The 21,983-nt window shown below is 46.4% G+C and overlaps 2 protein-coding genes across 2 annotated transcripts in view; one reads left to right on the top strand and one right to left on the bottom strand.

Annotated features, from left to right (window-relative positions):
• LOC135906084 (sulfotransferase 1B1-like) overlaps positions 1-21,983 on the top strand; it is a 456,107-nt gene that overhangs the window by 413,603 nt on the left and 20,521 nt on the right. The window lies entirely within an intron of this gene.
• Positions 8,611-13,266, bottom strand: LOC135905446 (antimicrobial peptide microplusin-like). Its single transcript, XM_065436401.2, has 5 exons — positions 12,928-13,266; positions 12,459-12,520; positions 11,654-11,743; positions 10,836-10,862; positions 8,611-8,838 (listed from the first exon to the last, which is right to left on the bottom strand). The coding sequence occupies exons 1-5, from the start codon at positions 13,001-13,003 to the stop codon at positions 8,761-8,763; spliced, it is 333 nt and encodes a 110-aa protein (XP_065292473.1). The 5' UTR covers positions 13,004-13,266; the 3' UTR covers positions 8,611-8,760.

Below are 21,983 nucleotides of genomic sequence, written 5' to 3'. Positions count from 1 at the left end.
ACGCGTAGGGTGCAGCTAAAGTTAATCATTCGCACCACAATTTTTGTGAAATGTCTCTAATTAAGAGAGCTACGGGCGATTACAAGTTACCCTCCTCCACAGTCATGCATTTTCTTCTCAACTCCTTCGCTGAGTGATCGGGGCTAAGCTCCGCCTTCACTGGCTTTGCATCATGATGGCACGTCGTGTCGTCGACTTCCGGTTGTCTAGGAGCGAGCGCGCGAAGCCTTTCCAAACTCTCCGCCAGCTGCTTGGTAGTCGACCCCAAGCTACTGCTATCGAAGCAGCGTGCGTTGCGAGCATTCTGTCGCAGCGCCGAACATGTCGGGTATTCCGGTAACCGCGTGCTAGCCGTGCGTTTCGACGGAATGGTGGAGGCATAAACTCAAGCTGATGAAGGAACTTTAGCGTAGACGTACGAGAGCTGTCTGATTGGTCTCCATGGTCCAGCCACCCGTTGCTCATCCCGTGAACGACACGGTCAAACGGTCAGGCCCTGTTCACTTGCGCTTGCGTTTACCCTAATACCGAACTCACGAAACGCTATTGCGTTAGTAACCTCCCGGTGTAAAGTGAGGGCCGTAAATGCGCAAATCCTGGCGCCGATCGGATAGCGGCAGTCCGATGCGCTGCAGCCAGTCTGCTCGTCTGCTGCTTTTCAGAGGGACACGATGTCCCAGCTTGACGTATTGCCAGTCGCTACGTTTGCAGTCCACAACGCAACAAAGTCGAATCATAGTGCTCGCGAAAGGACTGAGACCGACTCTGACCGCGGTACTCTCGTCAAAATGGAGCACGTTGTAACACAAGCAGACGACGCTTGATGTGTGCCGGAAGTGCTTAAGTGTAGTGAGAAATTGTTGTTGCGCGTCTCTTTCTGTTACTTTCTTTTTATAGAAACAAATTAACTACCATACCAAGTATTACGAACATCATTTGTTCACACGCGCCCTGGCAGCCAATCGGATAGCTTGCCCGATACTGACGTCAATTGGGTGCTTCACGTCATATGGGTAGGGGCGGCTGCAAATTCCGCCGAGCAGTGAGCTGCGATCGGCAGCGATGTACATTTTTAAAACCTTAAATCACACGCTTTACGCGGAGCACTTGCATGCGTCAATTAATGATCAGAAGGATCTACTCTAACGAGTCAGTACGTTTGTACAAAATCGTCGAAATCGTTTCAGAGTCCCTTTAAAGATCCCCTGGTGGTCAAAATTAGTCCGGAATCCCACAACTACAGTGTGCCTCATAATAATGAAATAGTGGTTTTGGCACGTAAAACTCGAGAATTTAATATTTCTTCCCCACATTCCGCCTGACGGCAATGCACGGCGCGTGCCGCTCCTGAAAACACTGCCCCCTCAAAGTACACTGTAGTGAAAGTGTGCCATTCATTTATAGATTATGCCTGCGTCGTAACCTTAATAGCGTGCAATCTTACCGTCTGGGGGCAAAGAATATAGCAGATGTCTGATTTTAGCCTCTATACGTACATGGGCCGTGTTTTCAGACTCGAGGCCGGCTTTACACAGCATACAGTTCATTCTCAGACGTGGAGCTCACGAAGAGCTAACATACGAAATCGTCAAAATTCATCACGACGTCATACAGAAAGGCCACAAAATTATTTTCCAGTGGCTTCCTGGCCATTGTGGGATAAGTGGAAATTATCAAGCAGACAAAGCTGCCCGAGAGTCAGATAAAAAACAACACGGTATTCCCATTCCTATTTCCAGGACAGACGCTACAAGGCAGCTTCGTTCTCCAGATCAATTGCGGCTAACCGGCACTCTTTGTCTTTGAAGCACTCACCCGCAACAAGAACGCCATTCCCTATGTGGTGCTTGAAGAAGCCTCCTGTGTACCTTGCTGTTCCAGGAATAGTGATGAAAGCTAGCCTGACCACCGCGGCTCTCAAGCAGACCACATTGGAACTTCTGCATTGTTCATACGCTAACCGAATTCATGTTTACACGGATGGTTCCGTCTCGGAAAATTCTATGGGCGCCGTTGTTCTACCATCTCAATCGGTCGTCATCAAGTTGAAGACTTCACACGTAACGACATCTGCAGGTTCCGAACTGGCCGCTCTTCGCGCTGCTGTCGAATACATTGAAAAAGAACCGCCCAACAAATGGGCAATATCTTGTGACTCGAAAGCAGCCCTCCAGAGCTTGCGAAGTTTACGACGTGGCAATTATGAACAGCTGGTGTCACAAATCAACGAAACCTGTCATTGCGCTTCTGAACGAGGACATGATATCATATTTCAGTGGCTGCCGGGGCATTGTGGCATCGTTGGTAATCACCTCGCCGATGACGCTGCCCGACGTGCCCAGTCTGGCTCACCGACACTCCTTATACCTTTATCCAGAGTCGACGCTGCAAGAGAGCTTCGCAGTCTCGCTCGTACCATCACGTTAGGTTGCTGGCATACACCACAGAACTCTATGTGTCGTTTATACAGCCTCGACCCATCACTGAAACTTAAATTACCAGCGAACCTTCCACGATGTGACGCAACACTGCTGTGTCGGCTGTGGGTAGGAGTAGCATTCACCAACTCCTACAGCTATCGTATTGGAATGGCGGATTCACCAATGTGCGCAAAGTGCAAGTGTGAAGAGACCATCAGTCACCTTCTGTGCCACTGTTCTCACTTCGATAATCAATGTGAGACTCTCCAGTGTGCCTTAAATAGACTGGATGACATGCCATTTACGGAAGCGAAGATCTTGGAAGCCTGGCCTCACAGTTCAAAAGCCCAGAAAGCAGTTCGAGCGCTTTTTCGCTACCTGAGGGCAACAGACTTGAGTGCCCGGTGTCAGGATTGGGGGCTCAATCCCTTCGTCCGTGGTCCTTTGCCAAGATTGGAGTACGGCATGAATTCGAAGGTAGCTGGCCCATGCCGTCGTCCAACTTATTTACGCTGAGATCGTTGATGAAGTGAAGAACTGCTTCTCATTGAGAACGAAGGAAAAGGGTTTATTTACAGAAATTAACTCAGTCTAACATGACTGCTTGAGAAAAAGAGTAACAGTCCAACATGACTGCATGAGAGAAGTGACTCAGTCTAACATGACTGCTCAAGAGAAGTGTGTCCAACATTCGCACAACCACAGTTTTTATACACTCGATCCGCCGGTCCTACGACGCGGCGGCTGTTCGTTTACACATCACCAACTCGCAGCTGCTCTGAAGACCAGTTTACAGACACAAAGGCACACACATTCCGAAGCCCAAGCGACGGCGTTGAAGGGGGTGCCGTTCCGGAAAGTTTCGACGCCGCTCGAGGGTCGCTCGTTGTTTTGCGTCATGCAGAACCGTGAGAAGCGCAAAAATAAGTCGTTCCCGCGGTAGCTTCTCCAGGCGTGTCAGATCAGCTCCGCGTTGGGGAACTCTGGAATCATTGTCCACACACCAAACTCGTCCCGTCACAACGTCGAAGGGGCTGGAGGAAGGCGGCGGATTCCAGCGCAAAGGTCGCTTCTTTGAACGCCTCGCAGCTGCAGCGACGGAGAGGGGGAGGTGCGCGTCTTGCACCCCTTGTCGTAATCGGGTGGCAAGGTGGCAATCTTGTTGCGCAACTCGCCGTTCTTGACAGCGCCTCCATGGCCCGAAAAGTCTCGACTGTCTAGCGCTGACAACCGCTAGGCAGGAAGAGAACGGCTGCTGGTCAGGGGGGGGGGGGGGATTGATGTCCTGGCTCGCAGCGACCACCTGTGCATTGATGTCACCGCCCCAAAACATCCAACAAGGACAGGCAACTGCAAAATGAACCCCACAACACGGCTCTGCGCCGAGATGACGTGCATTGGCTCTCACCTTAGACTCGCTAGGCTTCAAAAAAAAAAAAAAACAACATAAGTGCAGAAACAAAAAAAATGCTGCATTTCACTATGCCAATTTCTGAAGCAAATTCCTGCTGACAAATTCAGCAATCATGGAGGGAATCCTGCTAAATGAGAGGGGATCTTTTTCGCTTAATAAAATTAACACTAGTAACCCTAAAATTTAGGCGGGACCCCCAAACGCAGAATTCAAATTAGCCTGCTCAAACCATCCGCATTGCTATGCAACTTTCCCTTTTTATATCTAACGGAGAAGTTGTACTCTTGGAGAGTGAGGCTCCATCGGAGCAAGCGGCCGTTTTTGTGTGACATTTGATTGAGCCACGTCAGAGGACAGTAGTCGGTCTCGAAGATGAACTTCGCTCCGTACAAGTAACACGACAACTTCTGGGCGGCCCAAACCAAACAAGCGCATTCCTTCTCTCTTTTTCAGAAGTTCAAACCCCAGTTCAACTTCTTCCTCACTGGCCTGTTCGGAAATGATATGCAATAATTCTGATTTTAGCATTTCTTTACGTACATCTAGGCCCAGTTCCTCACCAACAATCAACAACTCGTCTCTCAGCAGTGTCCTTAATTCCATGACTGCTGCTTTACTGCCTTGATTCTGCTCTCTAAATCTAGCTAGTAAAACACAACCTAGCTAACACACAACAATCTAGCTTCCCTACTGTTCTAAACAGAACAACCACAAAATGAAGCCTAGAGAGTCAAAGCAAAAACCAAGCACTCACCGCAGATACAGCACCATGTCGCAAAGTCCATCTCACCGCTGTCAGCCAGTTGTCAGGATTGGGGGCTCAATCCCATCGTCCGTGGTCCTTTGCCAAGATTGGAGTACGGCATGAATTCGAAGGTAGCTGGCCCATGCCGTCGTCCAACTTATTTACGCTGAGATCGTTGATGAAGTGAAGAACTGCTTCTCATCGAGAACGAGGAAAAAGGGGTTTATTTACAGAAATTAACTCAGTCTAACATGACTGCTTGAGAAAAAGAGTAACAGTCCAACATGACTGCATGAGAGAAGTGACTCAGTCTAACATGACTGCTCAAGAGAAGTGTGTCCAACATTCGCACAACCACAGTTTTTATACACTCGATCCGCCGGTCCTACGACGCGGCGGCTGTTCGTTTACACATCACCAACTCGCAGCTGCTCTGAAGACCAGTTTACAGACACAAAGGCACACACATTCCGAAGCCCAAGCGACGGCGTTGAAGGGGGTGCCGTTCCGGAAAGTTTCGACGCCGCTCGAGGGTCGCTCGTTGTTTTGCGTCATGCAGAACCGTGAGAAGCGCAAAAATAAGTCGTTCCCGCGGTAGCTTCTCCAGGCGTGTCAGATCAGCTCCGCGTTGGGGAACTCTGGAATCATTGTCCACACACCAAACTCGTCCCGTCACAATGTCGAAGGGGCTGGAGGAAGGCGGCGGATTCCAGCGCAAAGGTCGCTTCTTTGAACGCCTCGCAGCTGCAGCGACGGAGAGGGGGAGGTGCGCGTCTTGCACCCCTTGTCGTAATCGGGTGGCAAGGTGGCAATCTTGTTGCGCAACTCGCCGTTCTTGACACCGGCTATAGACATCCTACACCTAAGTTCTCTCTCTCTCTCTTTCACTCCCCATTCCCCTCCCCACGTGTAGGGTAGCAAACTGGACTCAGTCTGGTTAACCTCCCTGCCTTTCCGTGTTCCCTTCTCTCTCTCCCTCTCGTCAGCTGGCACGCAAGCTCTTCTAAATAAAGTGGAACACCCCTAATGTAAGGCGCACCAGGTTGTACGAACTGAACCCTTCGCTTCAACTCCGATCTCCACCCGGCCTTCACCGATTTGAGGCATCGCTTCGATACCGGCTATGGTTGGGAGGGGCTTTCTCGAAGGCGTACACTAGTTGGAATGACCGACAGAGTTGCATGTGACGTCTCCGGCATGCAAGAGAACATCCAACGTTTATTGTGTTATTGTCATCAATTTATGTCGGAAAGACAAAGATTATATATACCATTGCGACGACTGGGCGATCGGCCACTGTCTGTGCAGGTGGAGGTCCATATTGCTCGTGGCTGCACAAAGCTATGAAAGCACTATTGCCTTTCTTGAGGACGACTGGCCCATGTGAACGTTTTTGACTCGCTCAGGCCTTCCGCGTGCGTGCGAGAGCTCACCGCGGCTTTCCTCCCCCTCCCCACCCCTTCTCTATCTTAACTTTCTATACGCTCTTTCCCGTCCGCCAGAGTAGGGTAGCCAACCAGGCGCATTTCTGGTTAACATCCCTGCCTTCGCTTTTTATTTCTTCATCCCCCTCCTATATTCTAGTCCTTATAGCGACGGGTTTGTAGGGGTTGTTGCCGCCGTGCGCCTCTCGACGTTAACTGTGCGTGCAAAAACTTCGTTCAGAAATAGGCGTGAGTGCGCCCGCAGAAAATGCCCGTTTTTGCAAACAGCTGCCGCCACGGTGGTTGATCCCGATCGCGCAATTCTTGTCGCCAGCGCTTATCGCATAACTAGGGAGTGGTTCTCTGCTTACAGACAGAGCAGAAAAAAATGTATTTGTACCGGCATGGAGGGCAAAAATGTTGGAAGCTGCCGAGGTATCGCTCGCCTGTGGTTTGATTCCGGGCGCATGCAGAAGAAAACCTCGCAGGGTCCGTCGGATATTCCACGTTTCACTTCGCTGGTCATGAAAAGTGAAGTTGCTCGCGCATGTAAGTCGCGCTTGTGGGGAATCAAGGACGTGTCGTTGGTGTCTCCCACTTTCTGCTTACCAAAGTCCAACATGCCGTGATATTTTGTGCCAGCAATGGCCGTAATGCTCCGTTGTTGCTGCAGGTGGTGCTAGCCGGGAAGTCACTACCGCGAACGGTTGCAGGTGATTGCTCGTGTTGTCCCATCGAGCCTGGCTGTAGAGGTTGTTGTTCTGTACTTGCAGAATGGTACCCATAAGCAACGCTCATAAGCACGAGCACTCCTCGTCCAGCAGATGCAACCAATGCTCGCAAAAAGTCCCTACGCCAGCATTAAAGTCTCAATTGCAGTGCTTGCAGTTCACGACAGAGCACGTCTTCCCTCAGCTCTCCAACACTTTAAATAAATAATGCTGAGTGATTCCTGGATTCTCACGGGGACGTTCCTGAAGCGGCAGGCGACGGCTGATGCCTGCTTGCTAACGACTCATAAGATGTTCAGTGGTGGCGGGCCTGTGGCCACCCCTGGTGTGGGGTGCGCAGACAACTCGCTGTTATGTGAATCCAGTTAAAGAAATGACCACGACGCCATCACGACCAGCAGCGCACACCTAGCGGCCCAAATATCATGTCATGTCATTGCACTGATCTCATGAATGCATGCCATGTCATGCGTATCCTGATATAAGTTTATTTAACGCAACTACCACGATGGCATCGTGACCACGAGTATGCCATGACCTAGCCGTCACGTCAATTATGCCATTGCTGTCATGTCATGCATGGATTTGTTCTCATAACTGTACTGTATACAACGACTGCGACGGCAATACGGCTCGGAGCCCATACCTAGCTGCCCATATATCATGAATGTCATGAGATGTCATTCATGTCATGTCACGCATATATTCATATGCAGGGTGATAATGTTTAGGTTTTTTTCTTTTTTTCTTTAACCCGCCGTATTTGCTCAGTGGCTATGATGTTGGATTGCTGAGCACGAGGTCGCGGGATCGAATCCCGGCCACGGCAGCCGCATTTCGATGGGGTGAAATGCGAAAACACCCGTGTACTTTGATTTCGGTGCACGTTAAGGAACCCAAGGGGGTCGAAATTTCCGGAGTCCTCCACTACGGCGTGCCTCATAATCAGAAAGTCGTTTTGGCACGTAAAACCCCATAATTTAATTTAATTTAATGTTTAGGTTTTATAGAAATTTTAACAATCGCCTATGGCAGATGGCATAATTCTCGTCGTTGAGCTGGATTATTCTAAGAGGCGCACCTTACTGGCACGAGAAATAGAAACACATATTGAACTAATTAACAAAAACACTAATTAACTGCTGAATTAGTTACTTTGCTGCAGATGCTGCAATTTACGAATTGTAGCCGCGGAACTTCCAGAACGTGTCCAATATAAACGAATTGCAAGGATGACACCAGTTTCGAGATATTATTTCCCAAAGTGTTGAACTAAATACGTGGGTGTTCAGCTACTTTTGCGCTTCAATACATCAAATAGCGTTTTGTTAAAAAAATAAAGCGGCAAAACAGTGCATTCTTAGGGCAAGCATGATGACGCATACCACCAAAGTGGTGTCATTCTGGAAATTCATTTTAAGTAGATAGGCCTTGCAAAACTCACCGACTACAATTCGAAAATTGCAAAATGCGCCGTCAAGTAACTATTTCAAAAGATAGATAGTGGAGTTTTGCTAACTAGTTGAATATGTGTTTCGATTTCTCGCGCAAATAATGTGCGCCTCTCTACATAATCCAGCTCAAAAACTAGAATTATGTTAAACGTTTTCTTTTTAAAATTCGATAAATTGAGATATTCTCACCCTGTATTTAGAGTTAAACTACCGCGATGTACCGCGATGACATTACGACCATTACGACATATCTAGTGGTCAGAACTAGAAAACAATTTCAGTCACCGGCCGATCTACTGAAACTGGGCAAAGAGTGCTTTGCATTCAAATGTAGCACCGAATAGAAAATGCGCGTTTTCCCGTGTTCTTAAATGATCACAAACAGTCGTCAAAGTCTCACGCGAATGTGTTTTTATTTGTCCTCATTAAAAAAACGTCAAAAAGTTTTAACCTTCTATTACAACAGGGGTAAAAGCTGCCCGGAGTCCCTCGATGGCACACATCTGGACAGTGCAGGAACGTGCAGCCCATGGAAGGCTCGTTTTTTTAATCTCTTCAAAAGTGGGCAGCACTCAGTGGTGGTGGTGGTGGTGCCCGGCCTCTGGATCGCAGGTGGTGGCAGCACTGTGAATCTCCGCGATCTGCGGCTTCTGTAAAAATAAATATAAACAAGCGAGTCATATGAGACGTGTATGTATATATATACGTAAAGAGAAGACGTGGGTTTGTATCCCACCTGCGGCCAGTTCTGTCATCCACTTTTGTTTGCATATAATTTGCATTAATTCATCATTTCTCACAGTTACAATTACAAATACAATAAATTAATACATATAAGTAATTTCTACTGTGCTGTCCTTTGTCTTGGCTTGTTATCTTCTTATCCTTTTACTCTTATATGTTTCTGTCAAAATAATAATTAGCTCTATGCTCATGCTCAAGCCGACAGGCAACAACATGACACACAGGAGATATTCTTTTCCTTGCTTCGTGCCCGTTCACAAATTAAATGTATTTCATTGTCATGTGTCGAGCTCCTAAAAATCACATATGCCAAATAACGACTGCCTTTACAATCACTCTTTAAATTGAAAGTCATCACGACAGAATAAAAATTACGATGTGGCATTGGAACCAGCTTGTAGCAGAGGGTCGACGTCATGAAGCGACTAATTCCAAGACTGCTTTTCTCATTGGTCGGCCACCTCCGCTGACAACACGTTCCCTGCCACCTTTGGCTGGTACCTCAACTTTCTTTGTTGTGGCCTTTTTTAGCTCCTTTAGTAAATATTCCAAAGCAATTTCTCTTCAGGCGAAGGGTCATTTTGTATGCTTTTTTTATTTTCCTGCAACGGCTGAATTTATTCTCATCATCGCGTTCATTGGCAATTAGCATAAAAGCATTGCCTACGACGTCTCCAGTTGGGTAATTATATTATACGAGGTTATAAGTTTTAAGTTTTACGGAATCTTTTTGAATCACCTGTTGCATATAACATAATGCTGCTTCTTAAGCTGGATTATTCAGAGAGACGAACACTACTTGCAGGATAAGCCGAAATACATGTTCAGCCAATTAAAAAAAATCACTAATTCACTTCTTAATTCATTACCTTACGGCACATGTTCCGATTCGCTCATCGTAGCCGGTGAGTTTGCAAGGCATATCCACTTGTATTTATTTTCCACAATGACACCAGTCTTGAGGGATGCGCCATTAAACGCCGAAAAAGAAGCTCTGCTTTGCATTCACGCACAAACTGGAACGACCATGTATTTCATCCCAGACTTTGGGAATTGATATCTATAAACTGGTGGCATCCTGGAAAATTTCATGTGGATACGTCTTGGAAACTGACCGGCTACAATTCGTTAATTGCAATATGTGCCCTAGAATAATTAATTAGGAAGATAATTGCTGATTTGTTTCCTTAGTATTTGAACGTGTGTTTCGATTTCTCGTGCTAGCAGTGTCCGCCTCTTCGAATAATCAAGCTCCAGGACAAGAATTATGCTATTTGGTTTTAAAATTTCGCAAACCTTAAAAGTGATCATCCCTTAAACAATATCCGCCGAATTTCGGCAAATATTCGTCGTGACCCCGGCTTTTATTTATCTTGCAGTGAAAAGTGACACTTGGGGTCAACACTTCTGCAGAAGGCTTTCTTTTTTTATTAATGCGGTTGCGCTCTAAAAAGAGATCGACAGTTTCCACTACCAGTCAGTAGCCGCTAGCACTATGTGAATTGGAAACTAAGCCAGGGACATGGTATTCCCGCACTATCCGTCCGAAATAAATATACGTGCCCGTTCAGAAACGAATCACTGACAACATTCTCCTGGCTGAATTCTTAAGTCGTCAGCTGCAGTATATTAATTTACTAATGAACTTTTCGAAAGTAAATAACTGTCACTTCACTTTAAAATGTTTTCAACGCAATGACACTAGAGTATGTTTTCTTTTCTGTCGAAATACATTTTATCTCATGTTTCGCTTTTATTAGCGCTTACTTCTGGCAAACGAAACAAGCAGTAGTAAAAAAATACACAGACGTATTTGTCAGTGGCCCTTAACCCTTAGAAGGTGTTAGAACAAATCGTTCCATCAATTATAACGACCAGGCCAGGCTCTGACAGATGAACTCACCGTGAAGTGGTTGGCCATGGCAGCTTCCTGTTGAAGAAAAGTAGATGAAAATTCTATTAGTCATTGAAGGTATTAAGCACTACATTTTGCTATGATTACACCCCTTTATTTATTACAAAATACGGTTGCATTTGGTTTTGTATGAATTACAGAGCAATAATTTACAGACTTATCTTCTGCAGTTACCAAAATGTTAACGAAATAGAAGTCACTAAATAACGACCTCATTTTATTATCTTTAGGAAGGTCTTCATACGAAACAATAAATATTCTAATAGTAGCATTGATTTAAATTATTTCTGTTGTGCAAGGTCAGGATTTCTACTAGCTTTCTTTTACAGCAGTGTTCCGAAAACAAAACGCAAATGTCTTGCCTCCACATTCGTTATATCTTCCTTACGGTGAGCCACAGCTATGGTCATGCAGCACCATTGCATCACGTACTTCACACTTCAACGTACTTCAACTTCACAATCCGGCATTGTGAACAAGGTGTCGAGGAGAAAAGAGATACGAATTTGATTAACGTAACTCGGGCCAGTTTGTTTTCGCAAAAGTGCAGAAACCACCCGTGCAAGCCGCATTTGGTGTAGTCAGGATAGACGTTTTCATTATGTTTCGAATAACGTTCTCTTGCATGGTCGCCTTTGGAACGCTCCTGAAGGACATAATATTTTATACGTTGTAGGCAACAAACTCTAGCACTATATTACACTGACGTCTTACTGGCCAGTTAGCATGTAGACACAAATTATGCCTTAATGCGCGAGTGTATATCGTGTGTATTAAATACTTCCAGATATGAAAGAAGAACTCACCAGGTTGTTTCCGACGCACAGCTTCCGGATCACGCAGCTCCAGTCTTGGCAGCCGAGAGTCTTCAACGCCTTGTCAAAGCTTTGGTTCGCCTGCATTAGATGGCCAAGGAAAGTTAAGCTGAATATGGTTGACACAAAAATTACTCGCACTTCATTCAGTGTATATCGGATTGGAACACAAAGCAGTTCATATGCAAGAATACTCAATAAACGCAAGACATCCGCTTTAAACACACATAAATTTTATTCGTTTCACTTCTACTTCATAACTGCTGGTATGAATGTAAGTCGTGTCTGCGTTTGACTGTGCGTGTTCTCTGCCTTTGCGTGAGCCTCACTGCTCGCAGTTGTGTGTCTCAGGGTGAAATTCAGACATCATTTCATTCGACGGGACTGTTTAATCACCTCCACGTAAAAAAGAGAAGAAAAAAAACATGTGGAGCCATTCCATACCATTCTCGAACAAAATTTTCTCTATCATAATTGTTCACTAGCTGCAATATCGCCTGTAAGATGATGTTACAGGAGAGCAGCATCCATTAAAATACTGTGCCACTTATTTACATCATCACATATTTACAGTCTACTGTGTTCACAAGTAGGCTAATGATTTGTAGCACCTGCAGCGAAACATCATTCTGCCATGGGCTTCCCAGAGCTCCACATGGGCCTCTTCCATCCCATTAAACTCTCTCGTCGAAAGCTCAGAGAGCCTGAATTAACGCTTCACGAATGGAAACAAACATAACACGCCATCGTACTCTTGAATCAGAAGCTGCAATACATATATAGCTGTTGTTCTTACCCCTCGTGAGATGTGGAGTCCAATGCATTGCAGTTCATTTTTCAGCTGTCCGTCTTGTTTATCTGCGCAGAAGAAAATAGAGCACTGTCGTCATGGAAACACACAATAGAAACTTATCAGAACATGCTTGTTGCAGATATACTTGAGCGGCACATAACACGCGCCGGTTTTAGGTATCTCTTTCTAAATATTGCCGCCATATGTTTCTGTGTGCACCACGCAAATGTGCCATGTATAATGGTACCACAAAGCTGCGAATGAAAAAGAAAACGTGAACGGCCCAATTCCTAACAAAGATTCGAACTCGTCGCTCTCTTAATACGCCATTGGCCCCAGTATTTCCTACACCGATGATTTTCACCTTCGCGGGCACTGCAATAGATGTTAACGTTTACCTACGCCCAGTGAGTCCTATAGCTCCTGTCGGCATTTCGGTTCGTGCACTATAAGCCACACCCAGTATACTCACCGCAGAGCTCGAGGTGGTGAGCAAAGCTCACAGCGCTGACCGTGGCGAGCAGGACACAGACAAGAAAGGTCTTCATGGTTGCTCTCTTGGCTCTTCACGATACGGGCACAGCGAAATCAGAAAGCTCAAATGAAGCTAGTGGTGTGTAGGGGCGATACAGGCCCCTTTTTATACCGCTAAAAACGTTGCTGTCGAGCTGCTGCAACACAGGCAAGTTGCCACCTACACAGGGTGCAGACAGACGTTGCAAACACGAGAAATAATGAGGCACCTTCGGCTCCATTGGTCAGATATGGCGTCAGGAACAAGTTACACGTGCGATTCCTGACGGTGCCAACATCCTCCCACTCTCATTGACGTATCCCGCATATGAACTGGCACGCACTGCATCTGAAAACTGCCGCCGCCGCACGTGAGATAACCAAGGACACGAATACGCTCACCATCGAAGACGCGCGCCACTTCCCACTTTCAGCAGTTGCGCGTCGTCGGGAAATAAGCATCGCGTATTTACGTGCTCTTGGCGCGTCTGGCTGAGTGGGGAACCGGGTGCGTAGCCCGAACACGGCGTTATAGCCATCGGAGCTTAATCTGTGTACCACGGTGTCATTGGTACATTTATTTACTTTATTACTGTAGTTTCACCATTTCTTCACGCTTCTTGGACGCTCATTCGCAAGTGTGTTGGCACATTCCACGTGCAGCTGAAGGGCGCTGCGCAATCTTTCCTCCTGCGTTGCTGGCTTTCGTGCTTTTTTCTCACGATCAACGTGTGAATATAGATCTCTGCTCACACGTATGAAGGAATTCGTGGGAGCGGACATGCGCTGCAGAGAAAGCATCTCCACAATAGCAGTAGCGTCTCTTTCACTTCAGGTTCTCTGCATCGGATGCATGTTTTCTCGCTGAACAATCCTTGTAAGCACGGCTATGCTGTTACACTTCAATGAAGTGTATGCGTTGATAACATTGTGCTCTGCTGTTGGGGACGATTTACACAAAATGTTACAGTAGCGTGCTTCTTTTCACAGAGTTCTTGTTCCTTTTTTCGCCCGTCATAATATCGCTGTGACAGTTGGAATAGCGAAGCTTTTAATGAACTTCCAATATCTAAAAAACTCCCCGCGAATATAATGTATTACGAGTGCGCGAAACGCAGAGGTGGCGTGCAGGAGGGGTACCATGCAAATGCTCAAGAACTGATGTCCGGAGATGGCGTGGTACAACGAGCAAAAATTCTGGTCCTTCAAGACGTAAGCTGCGACGGTACAGAACGTCGTCGCGGAGCACGAACATTGGCAGCGTGGGCTCCGAATGTCCAGCATTGAGACGATTGATGAGAACACGTAAGCAGTCATCACGCCGTTGTTCAGTGCTGCTGTCGTGCACTGACGAGAAATGGCGACGACACAAGAGTCGTTGTGATGCGCAGCATATTAAGTGCGGTCGACAAGATGACGGGAGAGGCAGTCGGCGTCCTTGTGCAAACGGCATGAATTGTATAACAGAGCAAATTAATATTATTGGAGCCGCAGCGCCCATCTACCCGATCATCCATGTGTCGTCTCTAAGTGAGGAATGCCAGCAAAAGGCGGTGTGATCTCTAACCAAGAAAAATGTGCGGCCGTACAAGTAGCAGCAGAATTTGGGAATTGGTCAAACTTTCGCCAGGCACTCCCGTTCAGTAATTGAAAAATTCATCTCGGCAGGTGACAGGAGGCGGCTAGCGTGTGCATGCAATTACGCGCTCTGCGTTACGCTGACATTGAACAAGCACAGCCCCAATTCCATGGTCATACGCGTGAAGCTCAGTGGCGGAAGATGGATCATAATAAGCCAGCAATGGGCGAGCCGTGAGCAAGCGTACGAGGGTGGAGAAGGGTTTGGTTTGAGCAAGGCACCATATTGTTACGCGAACAAAGGATTAGGACTGGAGACTATTTACAAGGTATATTTACAAAGGGTGACTGCAGCGCTGGCCAGTTCAGCCGACAGCTCGAGAGCCAGAGAGCGTTCGTCGTCTTCGTCGGAGCGCGCGCGTGCATCGGCCACAACACGCGATATGCATGTATCATTACCCCCGGCGGCAGAAACACCGTCCCTGGGAGTCTAAATATCGGTGACAACAGGAGAGTAATATGGCTTGAGGCGTGCGACATGCACAACGTCAGTGGAATGTGGGGCAGATGAGGCGCTTGTGCTGACTGGGGCGATTTCGTAGGTAACTGGACTAACGGCCCACCGCACTCGATATGGGCCTGTGTACTGAAACAGGAGTTTTTCTGACAGGCCAACGTGACGAGTCTGGGATCATAGGAGTACCAGAGATCCAGGCGAAAAGTGGACGTGTTGGCGATGGTACAAGCGACGTTGCTTGTCTTGAGAGGTCAGGAGGCGAGCGCGGGAAATTTCGCGTGCTTGGTCTGCCCTGGTGATGGCGTCAAGTGCATTCTCGCTGGTATCTGCTGCTGCGGATGGAAGGGATGTGTCCAATGGCAATGTGGATTCTCCGTCGAACAGCAGAAAGAATGGGGAATAACCGGCAGTGTTGTGGCGCGAAGAAATATATGCAAATGTGGCATAAGGTAGGGCAAGGTCCTAATTAGTATGGTCTGACGAGACGTACTTTGCAAGCATGTGTGTTAGGGTGCGATTCAGACGCTCACTGAGACCATTACTCTGTAAACAGCGAAGTGCCCGGGGACTAACTGTTGCCGTTCGTCCTCCCATTGCTCTCTTTCCGACCAGGGAATAAACACTTACTCTCCGAAATTTGCACACAACACGCACATTCGTGCAGTTAGTCCTTTGAGGGACGAAAGCGCCCTTTTTAGGACTAACGGCGCAGTTACTCCCGTTTTCCCCGGGATTTTCCTTAGAGTGTAGTCTTTCGAGTTATGGCTGCGCTTTCGTCCCTTAACATTGTTTTATATTCATTACTTTTGATAATTGTTCGCAGTTTATTTTGTTTTGTTTATTTATGCCATGAAAATGAAAGATTGAGCCGTAGTGATCCTATATGGTGACGGCTACGCCTTTCTTGCATAATAGGAACCACAATAAAAAATATTCTCAGGTAAGACGAAACAACGTCACAGGTTTCAGAAATCCTGAGCGTGCAGTCGCATACGCACACGATCATGCAGAGATAAAAGGCGAGGACAGGTTGCATCACACTGAGTCCCAACATATACGCGTATACAGAGTTTCAAACGCGTACACGGGTGCCGTGATGTTTGCGTTATTTGACGTCGTCCTTTGGTAAATACTTCGTCCTTCTCTCGTGAGCATGCACATTCCTTTAATTCGGTTGCCTCAAATGGTAGATACCGTGGCAATGCTGCACAGAACCAATTAAACCGGAGGAATCGCAAAATGTTTTCCAAGTGGTACGGCAGCAACGGGCTACTGCCATGACCAGGTCCGGTCAGTGCCGCTTTGGCTTGGCTGTTAATTCTGACTCGCGTAGACGCCAGAAGTTGATGTGTCGTGGCCACCAGGTGCCCCGATGAAGTGTTCTCTTCGGAAACTTACCGCCGGCATGAGAGGGATGCTTTTTTTTTCGTCTTTTTTCTTTTCGTTATTATTATTATTATTATTATTATTATTATTATTATTATTATTATTATTATTATTATTATTATTATTATTATTATTATTATTATTATTATTATTATTATTATTATTATTATTATTATTATTATTATTATTATTATGTTTCCCGTTGATTAAGGGAGTGACAGGAAATAGGCCGCGTTGTTTCCGGCGAGGTAGAGCACTGGAACTGCCGGATGGGCGAACGCACGCGGCATATAGTTGGCACGTTGATTCACAATGATTTACGATCGCGGGACAAAGGCGCAAGAAGCTAGGCAGAATAAAAAGAGTTGTGCCGCAAGAAGCAGCGCTTGTTGTGTCTACTCAGCCTCCTTAGCATTCGCGCTGCAGAGCCATAAATAGTTATGGACCGATTTAAAAACTGTAGCCCCCTATTCTCTCATAGCATTGCTACCGAGTACAATTGTGCTGGTTCTTTTTCGCGGTTGCGCTGTAACCCTCGCGCTGATTTCCGTATATTTGCTGTATTCAGCTGCAGGATTGTCATCCCCGTTGAATTTTCATTCACGTTGATGTCTACGGCGCTAAACTACCATCACATGTTAAATATTTAGGATCTTACGTGTGTTTTCACATAGCCTTTTTTAGAAGTCTCGGATACAGAACAGAGCCAAATATTTCAGGCAAGACACCGCATTGTCTAATAAAGTAACCAAGCGTCAACATAAAGAAGGTGTTTCACGTATCTTGTGCCAAGGATTGAAAAAATTATGGCTAGCCGCAGCTGAATGAAACGAACGGCATATCGTTTGGCAGAATACGTTGCTGTGCAAGTTGGTTCATTGTATTTGGAAAGATTGGATGCGCTTTGTAGACGATCACAAGGAAGCGCCTGTCCCGTGTTCTTCCTTGTGATCGTCTAGAAAGCGCATCCAATCTTTCCAAAGACATATCGTTTGCCGTCATGTGGCGCTCCTTACAGTATTTTTTTTATATTCCGGTTAATTAGTTAACTAAGATCAATGACGCAAAATTTTAATGTTCACTTTAGGGCAAGTGCGTTTCGTTGCGTTGTAGAGGCGGTTCAGAAATTGCCGATTCAATTTTTGGTGACAACGTGCATGTTGCATGGTCATATTTTTTTCGACGCTTAAGGAAGGCCCACGAAAGATGAAATGAAATCAAATAATTCAAGCTAAGTGCCTCGAGCGGCCAGTCGCGCGGCAATTTTGCGTGCATTCTAGGGCGTCTTTCACGCTCGGAAAAACACTTTTATGTAATACGTATTGAGCAACAGAAAGCTGTATCGGGAGTTTCTCATGTTGTCGTAAAATTTTCTCATTGACACTTTCCATCTAGTTAAAATATTTGAGAAGTTCGTTAATTCGTTAAATGTAATTATGTTATTAGGTAGAATGCGAAAAATTGAGTATCTCCAAGCGAAGGCAAACAGCATTAACTTCCTTCGGTGCAGCTTTGCAACATTTGCATATTTTATTGTCTTGCCCAAGTTAAGTGAAACACCCTGTATCTGCTGGCAGCCCACGCGCGGCATGCGCAAACTGCCATCGCAAGAGGCCATTTCCTTATCTATCCAAAATCAACAGTGAACAGTGATTCCATAGTTTGCAATGAGGCAATTTGACTGTATGCGCCATCTTTCTTAAGATTTTGTCAGTTTCAGTCTGAATAAGCAGCGCCATCTGCTTTCCTGCGTTGTTTACTGAAAAGATAAAGGAGTCGACGCCGTAAAGTTTGTCAGTGACGAAACTCCTATTGATAAGGTGTCAAGGGGTCTTGCTTCAAATGAATTCAGTCTCCAGAGTGTAAGGGTTATAATTTGTCGCCACTTTTCTCTACGTGCAGTGTACAGAAAAACACGGCTCATTTGATCTGTTCTTGCAGCGATTCATACAGAAACGGATCACCATAAGGTTCACGCAGAATAAACGCCAGTAATCAGCTCTGATCGCATGACTTTCACAGCTGAATTGGCTGTTTGGGGGGCTTCCGGAGTATAAATCAACTATTGGTCCTCAGTTTGATGCACATAGCTCATTGTTACATGGCATTCTTACAAATGGACCATCCACTTTTGTCTAAAGACAAAATATTCGAAACCAGACCTCTCAATTCATCGCCGCACAAGGCTCCGGATGAGTTATTGCTTTTTCTATGAACGACTGGCCCGCAGTGATCGCCTTGACCACGTGATACTTTGCTAGTGCGCACAATCGTTCAGAGAACCCTTACCAAGTAGTTTAACCAAGCTAACGCGAACGAGCAATGGGTAATGAAGAACACGTCCAATTTTTTACAGTATCCGCATGAAAAGGGTCCACAGGTTTCAATTTAGTTTCATCACAATGCCACATGCGAACATATACGAAATGAACAAAAAGAAGAGTCTAAACGCCATGCACAGTCCAGGTTTTGACAGAGTGCGCGAAACTATACCAAGAACTTGAGAGCTTCAACACTTGGAGAATTATGCTTTAAGCAGTAATCTACAAAGTTCTCAGTCATAAAAGTAGCCTAGCCGTCTTTTTAAGACTAGAATAAAGTGAGCTTTAGATGGTGAATGCAAAATTAAAGCAGTTGTGGAGAATTGTTTATATTAGGACACACGCGAAAATGTTTCAGCTTGTGTTCATGCGGCGACAGCGTAGCATAGACAAAGTTGACAGAGCGCCTGCCCACATTTATCCATCCAGGCCTGCATAAAACAGAAGACGTTATCTGGTATTTATTCTCCTGCATTATAATCTTTCTCTCGCCAAGACTCATCTCGAATATCAAAGGAGTCGCGATATTTCACGATGACTCTTCTTAAGCCATTGGGAGTCAACTCATGCAGCAGAAGAGTCGGTCAATATTTTGTGACTGTACTCACGCAAAAAGGACTTATTAGCAAAGAAAAACAGAGTCAAGTTGCTGTGACTCACTTTTGACCCGTTTTTTTCTACGAGTGTGGTGGAAATGTCTGCCGTATCAATGCGCCATCTACAGCCTGGAAAGAGTAATTCTTGTGCCTGCTAATTTTGATAAATGAATTTAGTTGAGGCTGATCTGCGCCATATTTACTGCTCAGTCAGTTTTTTAATTTCATTTGCAAGACAAACATTAATCTGTAGCTCCCTTATTTATATGTGAAGTAAGCAGCGCTAATACAACTTTTTAACGACTCTGGAACTACACTACCGTCTATTTCCGCCTTAAGTGCTCTTCGCACACCTAACGGTAGCCGGCAAATTCTAGGCATCTAGTTCATTTATCTTAATTTTGGCAATTCATGATTTTTGAGTTGTAATATTGCATTTCACTAAGCACGTGCTGTAGTAAGTCATAAACATACTATATGTTTGGGGCTCAGGCCTGCAACAGATATGGTTTCTGAGCCAGACAACAGGCTGAGGCTCCTAGAGACGGATGCCAGGTAGACAGAGAGCATCACCTCTGCTGTGGCGTGTCGAGGCACTAACTGCAGCAGCTGCTAGCGTATACGCGTAATGGCCCGGGCAGGCCTGGCCCCGCGCCACGGATGCGTCCCCCGGAACAGCATGGATTTGCATCGCGCCCCATACTGTACCTCCCCCCCCCGGCCAATGGAGTGGATACTAGTCTTCCGTATCGATGATGGCAAGGACGATGCCCTGTTGAACAGATGGAGCTGGCGCCGCCGGTCAGAACTGCAGCAGGAAGGAACTCGTCCAGCAGAAAGCGAGAGCGCGACAGCTGCCTCAACCCTTGTCAAGCGCTGGATGACTCGGGTCAGTGAGCCAGCTCTGGGCGACGCAGCAGGCTCAAGGCAGTGGTGGCCAGCCGCGAGCCTTGTAGGGGGCCTGCATGATGTGCCCGCCATGAGATCACAGGCACGCCACAGAGAAGGCAGAGATGCCGTGTCCTGTCTGGAGTCACCCGAGGAACGGCCTCCGACGAGTGACTGTCCTCAAGCAGGAGGCCGCCGGAAGGATCGGATGCGTCGCGGTACATAAGAAGGGTCGCACAGGAGAGAAAAGCTGTGAATGAACTTGCACTGGAATTCTTTACATCTTGTGGCTTCAGGGAGGAAGACGCCAGCCGAAAGGTTAGCAACCGAGCAAACACGTTAAAGCAAACCTCGATAGTGTTGGAGCTGGCCCGATCGCAGCAGCCGTTGTGCGATTTTTCAAACAATAGTAAAGAACTACGGTAAACCGACCATCTCACCAAGATGCTATCGAGGCCGGAAAACTCCATCATGTGTGACTCAGTAGGTGCGTGCGGCGTAATAGTAAGTCGCCGAGCTCGTACTGAACGTTGCTGTGACCTGAATTATATTTCTCGGTCTGAGGCAACCAAGCTTGGTTCGAATGTTCGCAAGCCACAGGGAGGGCGGCGCGAAGTGGATTGCATAAAGCAGCAGCGAAACTGAGGCTATCCCGGTGTAGTGGGTGGCACGAGACAGGCTTGTTTGCCAAAAAGAAAATAAATTTTCCTGAAAAACCAGTACAATGGCTGATTGTGGTGAGCCTATAGCAAACGCCACTTGGGGAAGTTTAGTTTGGCGTCCTTGTGACTAGCGGTATTGGCAACAAGCCAAAGCGTTTAATTGGAATTTACGGGCGCAGTAATGTTAGCCGGCGATTGGTATGGCGTGCGTGTGTGTGCGTGTGCGTGTGCGTGCGTGCGTGTGCGCGTGCGTGCGTGCGTGTGTATTTATGCCCATGGCAGAACGCGTTTGAGCGAATATGCGACCCGGGAAGCGTGTAGCGTTGTCCATTATTAACTCTGCGGGAAAACCGAAAAGCAAAAAAAAAAGCGCTTGCAAGAGGCAATTCAAGATGCTTTGCGAAGTCAGTGTACGAAGTGATGCAACTCAACCCCTTCGTGAAGTGGCAATAAATTCGCGTGAGTGAAATGCTATTGCTATAAAGCAGCCAAAACATTAGAAAACTCAGACGTGCTGCAATATGACAATTCAGTTATCGCCGCAACTAAGGAAAATGGAAAAGATAAAATTTAAAGTCCCGTGGATAAGAAATCCGTCTTTTGCAACCCAAAACAGCAGGGGCTACACCTACGTTGGAGAGGAGAGAGGACGAGTGTAGTGATGACTACGGTATCGACGACAATAACCATAATGGCGACGGTCACTAGACATTGTGGCTGAAACGTTACGGACCAGGAATGGAATCCTGTTGCGACGTGAAACGTGCTTTTGTTGTGGCGGCTGCTGCTTTGATGATTCGATGATGATGCGTAGTGGAAACGCCATGAAAGTTATTTAAATTACCATTCAGAAATGAAGATGTAAAAACAAGTAATGGCATAACGCTGTGTACAATATCAATTTGTTCTCTCCATACTCGCCGAAAAACATTTCACAATTGCATGCACGCAAGATAGATATTTCCTTGCACCGAGTTTCGCCGCCTGCCACCAAACTCAGACATTTCGTCGAGTGAGAAAAAGACATGTTTTTCGAAGTATAAGTTATCTCAAAAATTTAGTTACCA

The sequence above is a fragment of the Dermacentor albipictus genome, chromosome 1 (genome assembly GCF_038994185.2).
Source record: "Dermacentor albipictus isolate Rhodes 1998 colony chromosome 1, USDA_Dalb.pri_finalv2, whole genome shotgun sequence".
NCBI classification, from domain to species: domain Eukaryota; kingdom Metazoa; phylum Arthropoda; class Arachnida; order Ixodida; family Ixodidae; genus Dermacentor; species Dermacentor albipictus.
This window is presented reverse-complemented; position numbering and strand designations above follow the sequence as displayed.

Coding starts and splice junctions, on each gene's coding strand:
- LOC135905446 (XM_065436401.2), bottom strand. CDS start 13,003: ATGAAGACCTTTCTTGTCTGTGTCCTGCTCGCCACGGTCAGCGCTGTG. Junction 12,521..12,927: donor TCACCACCTCGAGCTCTGCG/GTGAGTATACTG, acceptor TCTTCTGCGCAG/ATAAACAAGACGGACAGCTG. Junction 11,744..12,458: donor GACTCCACATCTCACGAGGG/GTAAGAACAACA, acceptor CATCTAATGCAG/GCGAACCAAAGCTTTGACAA.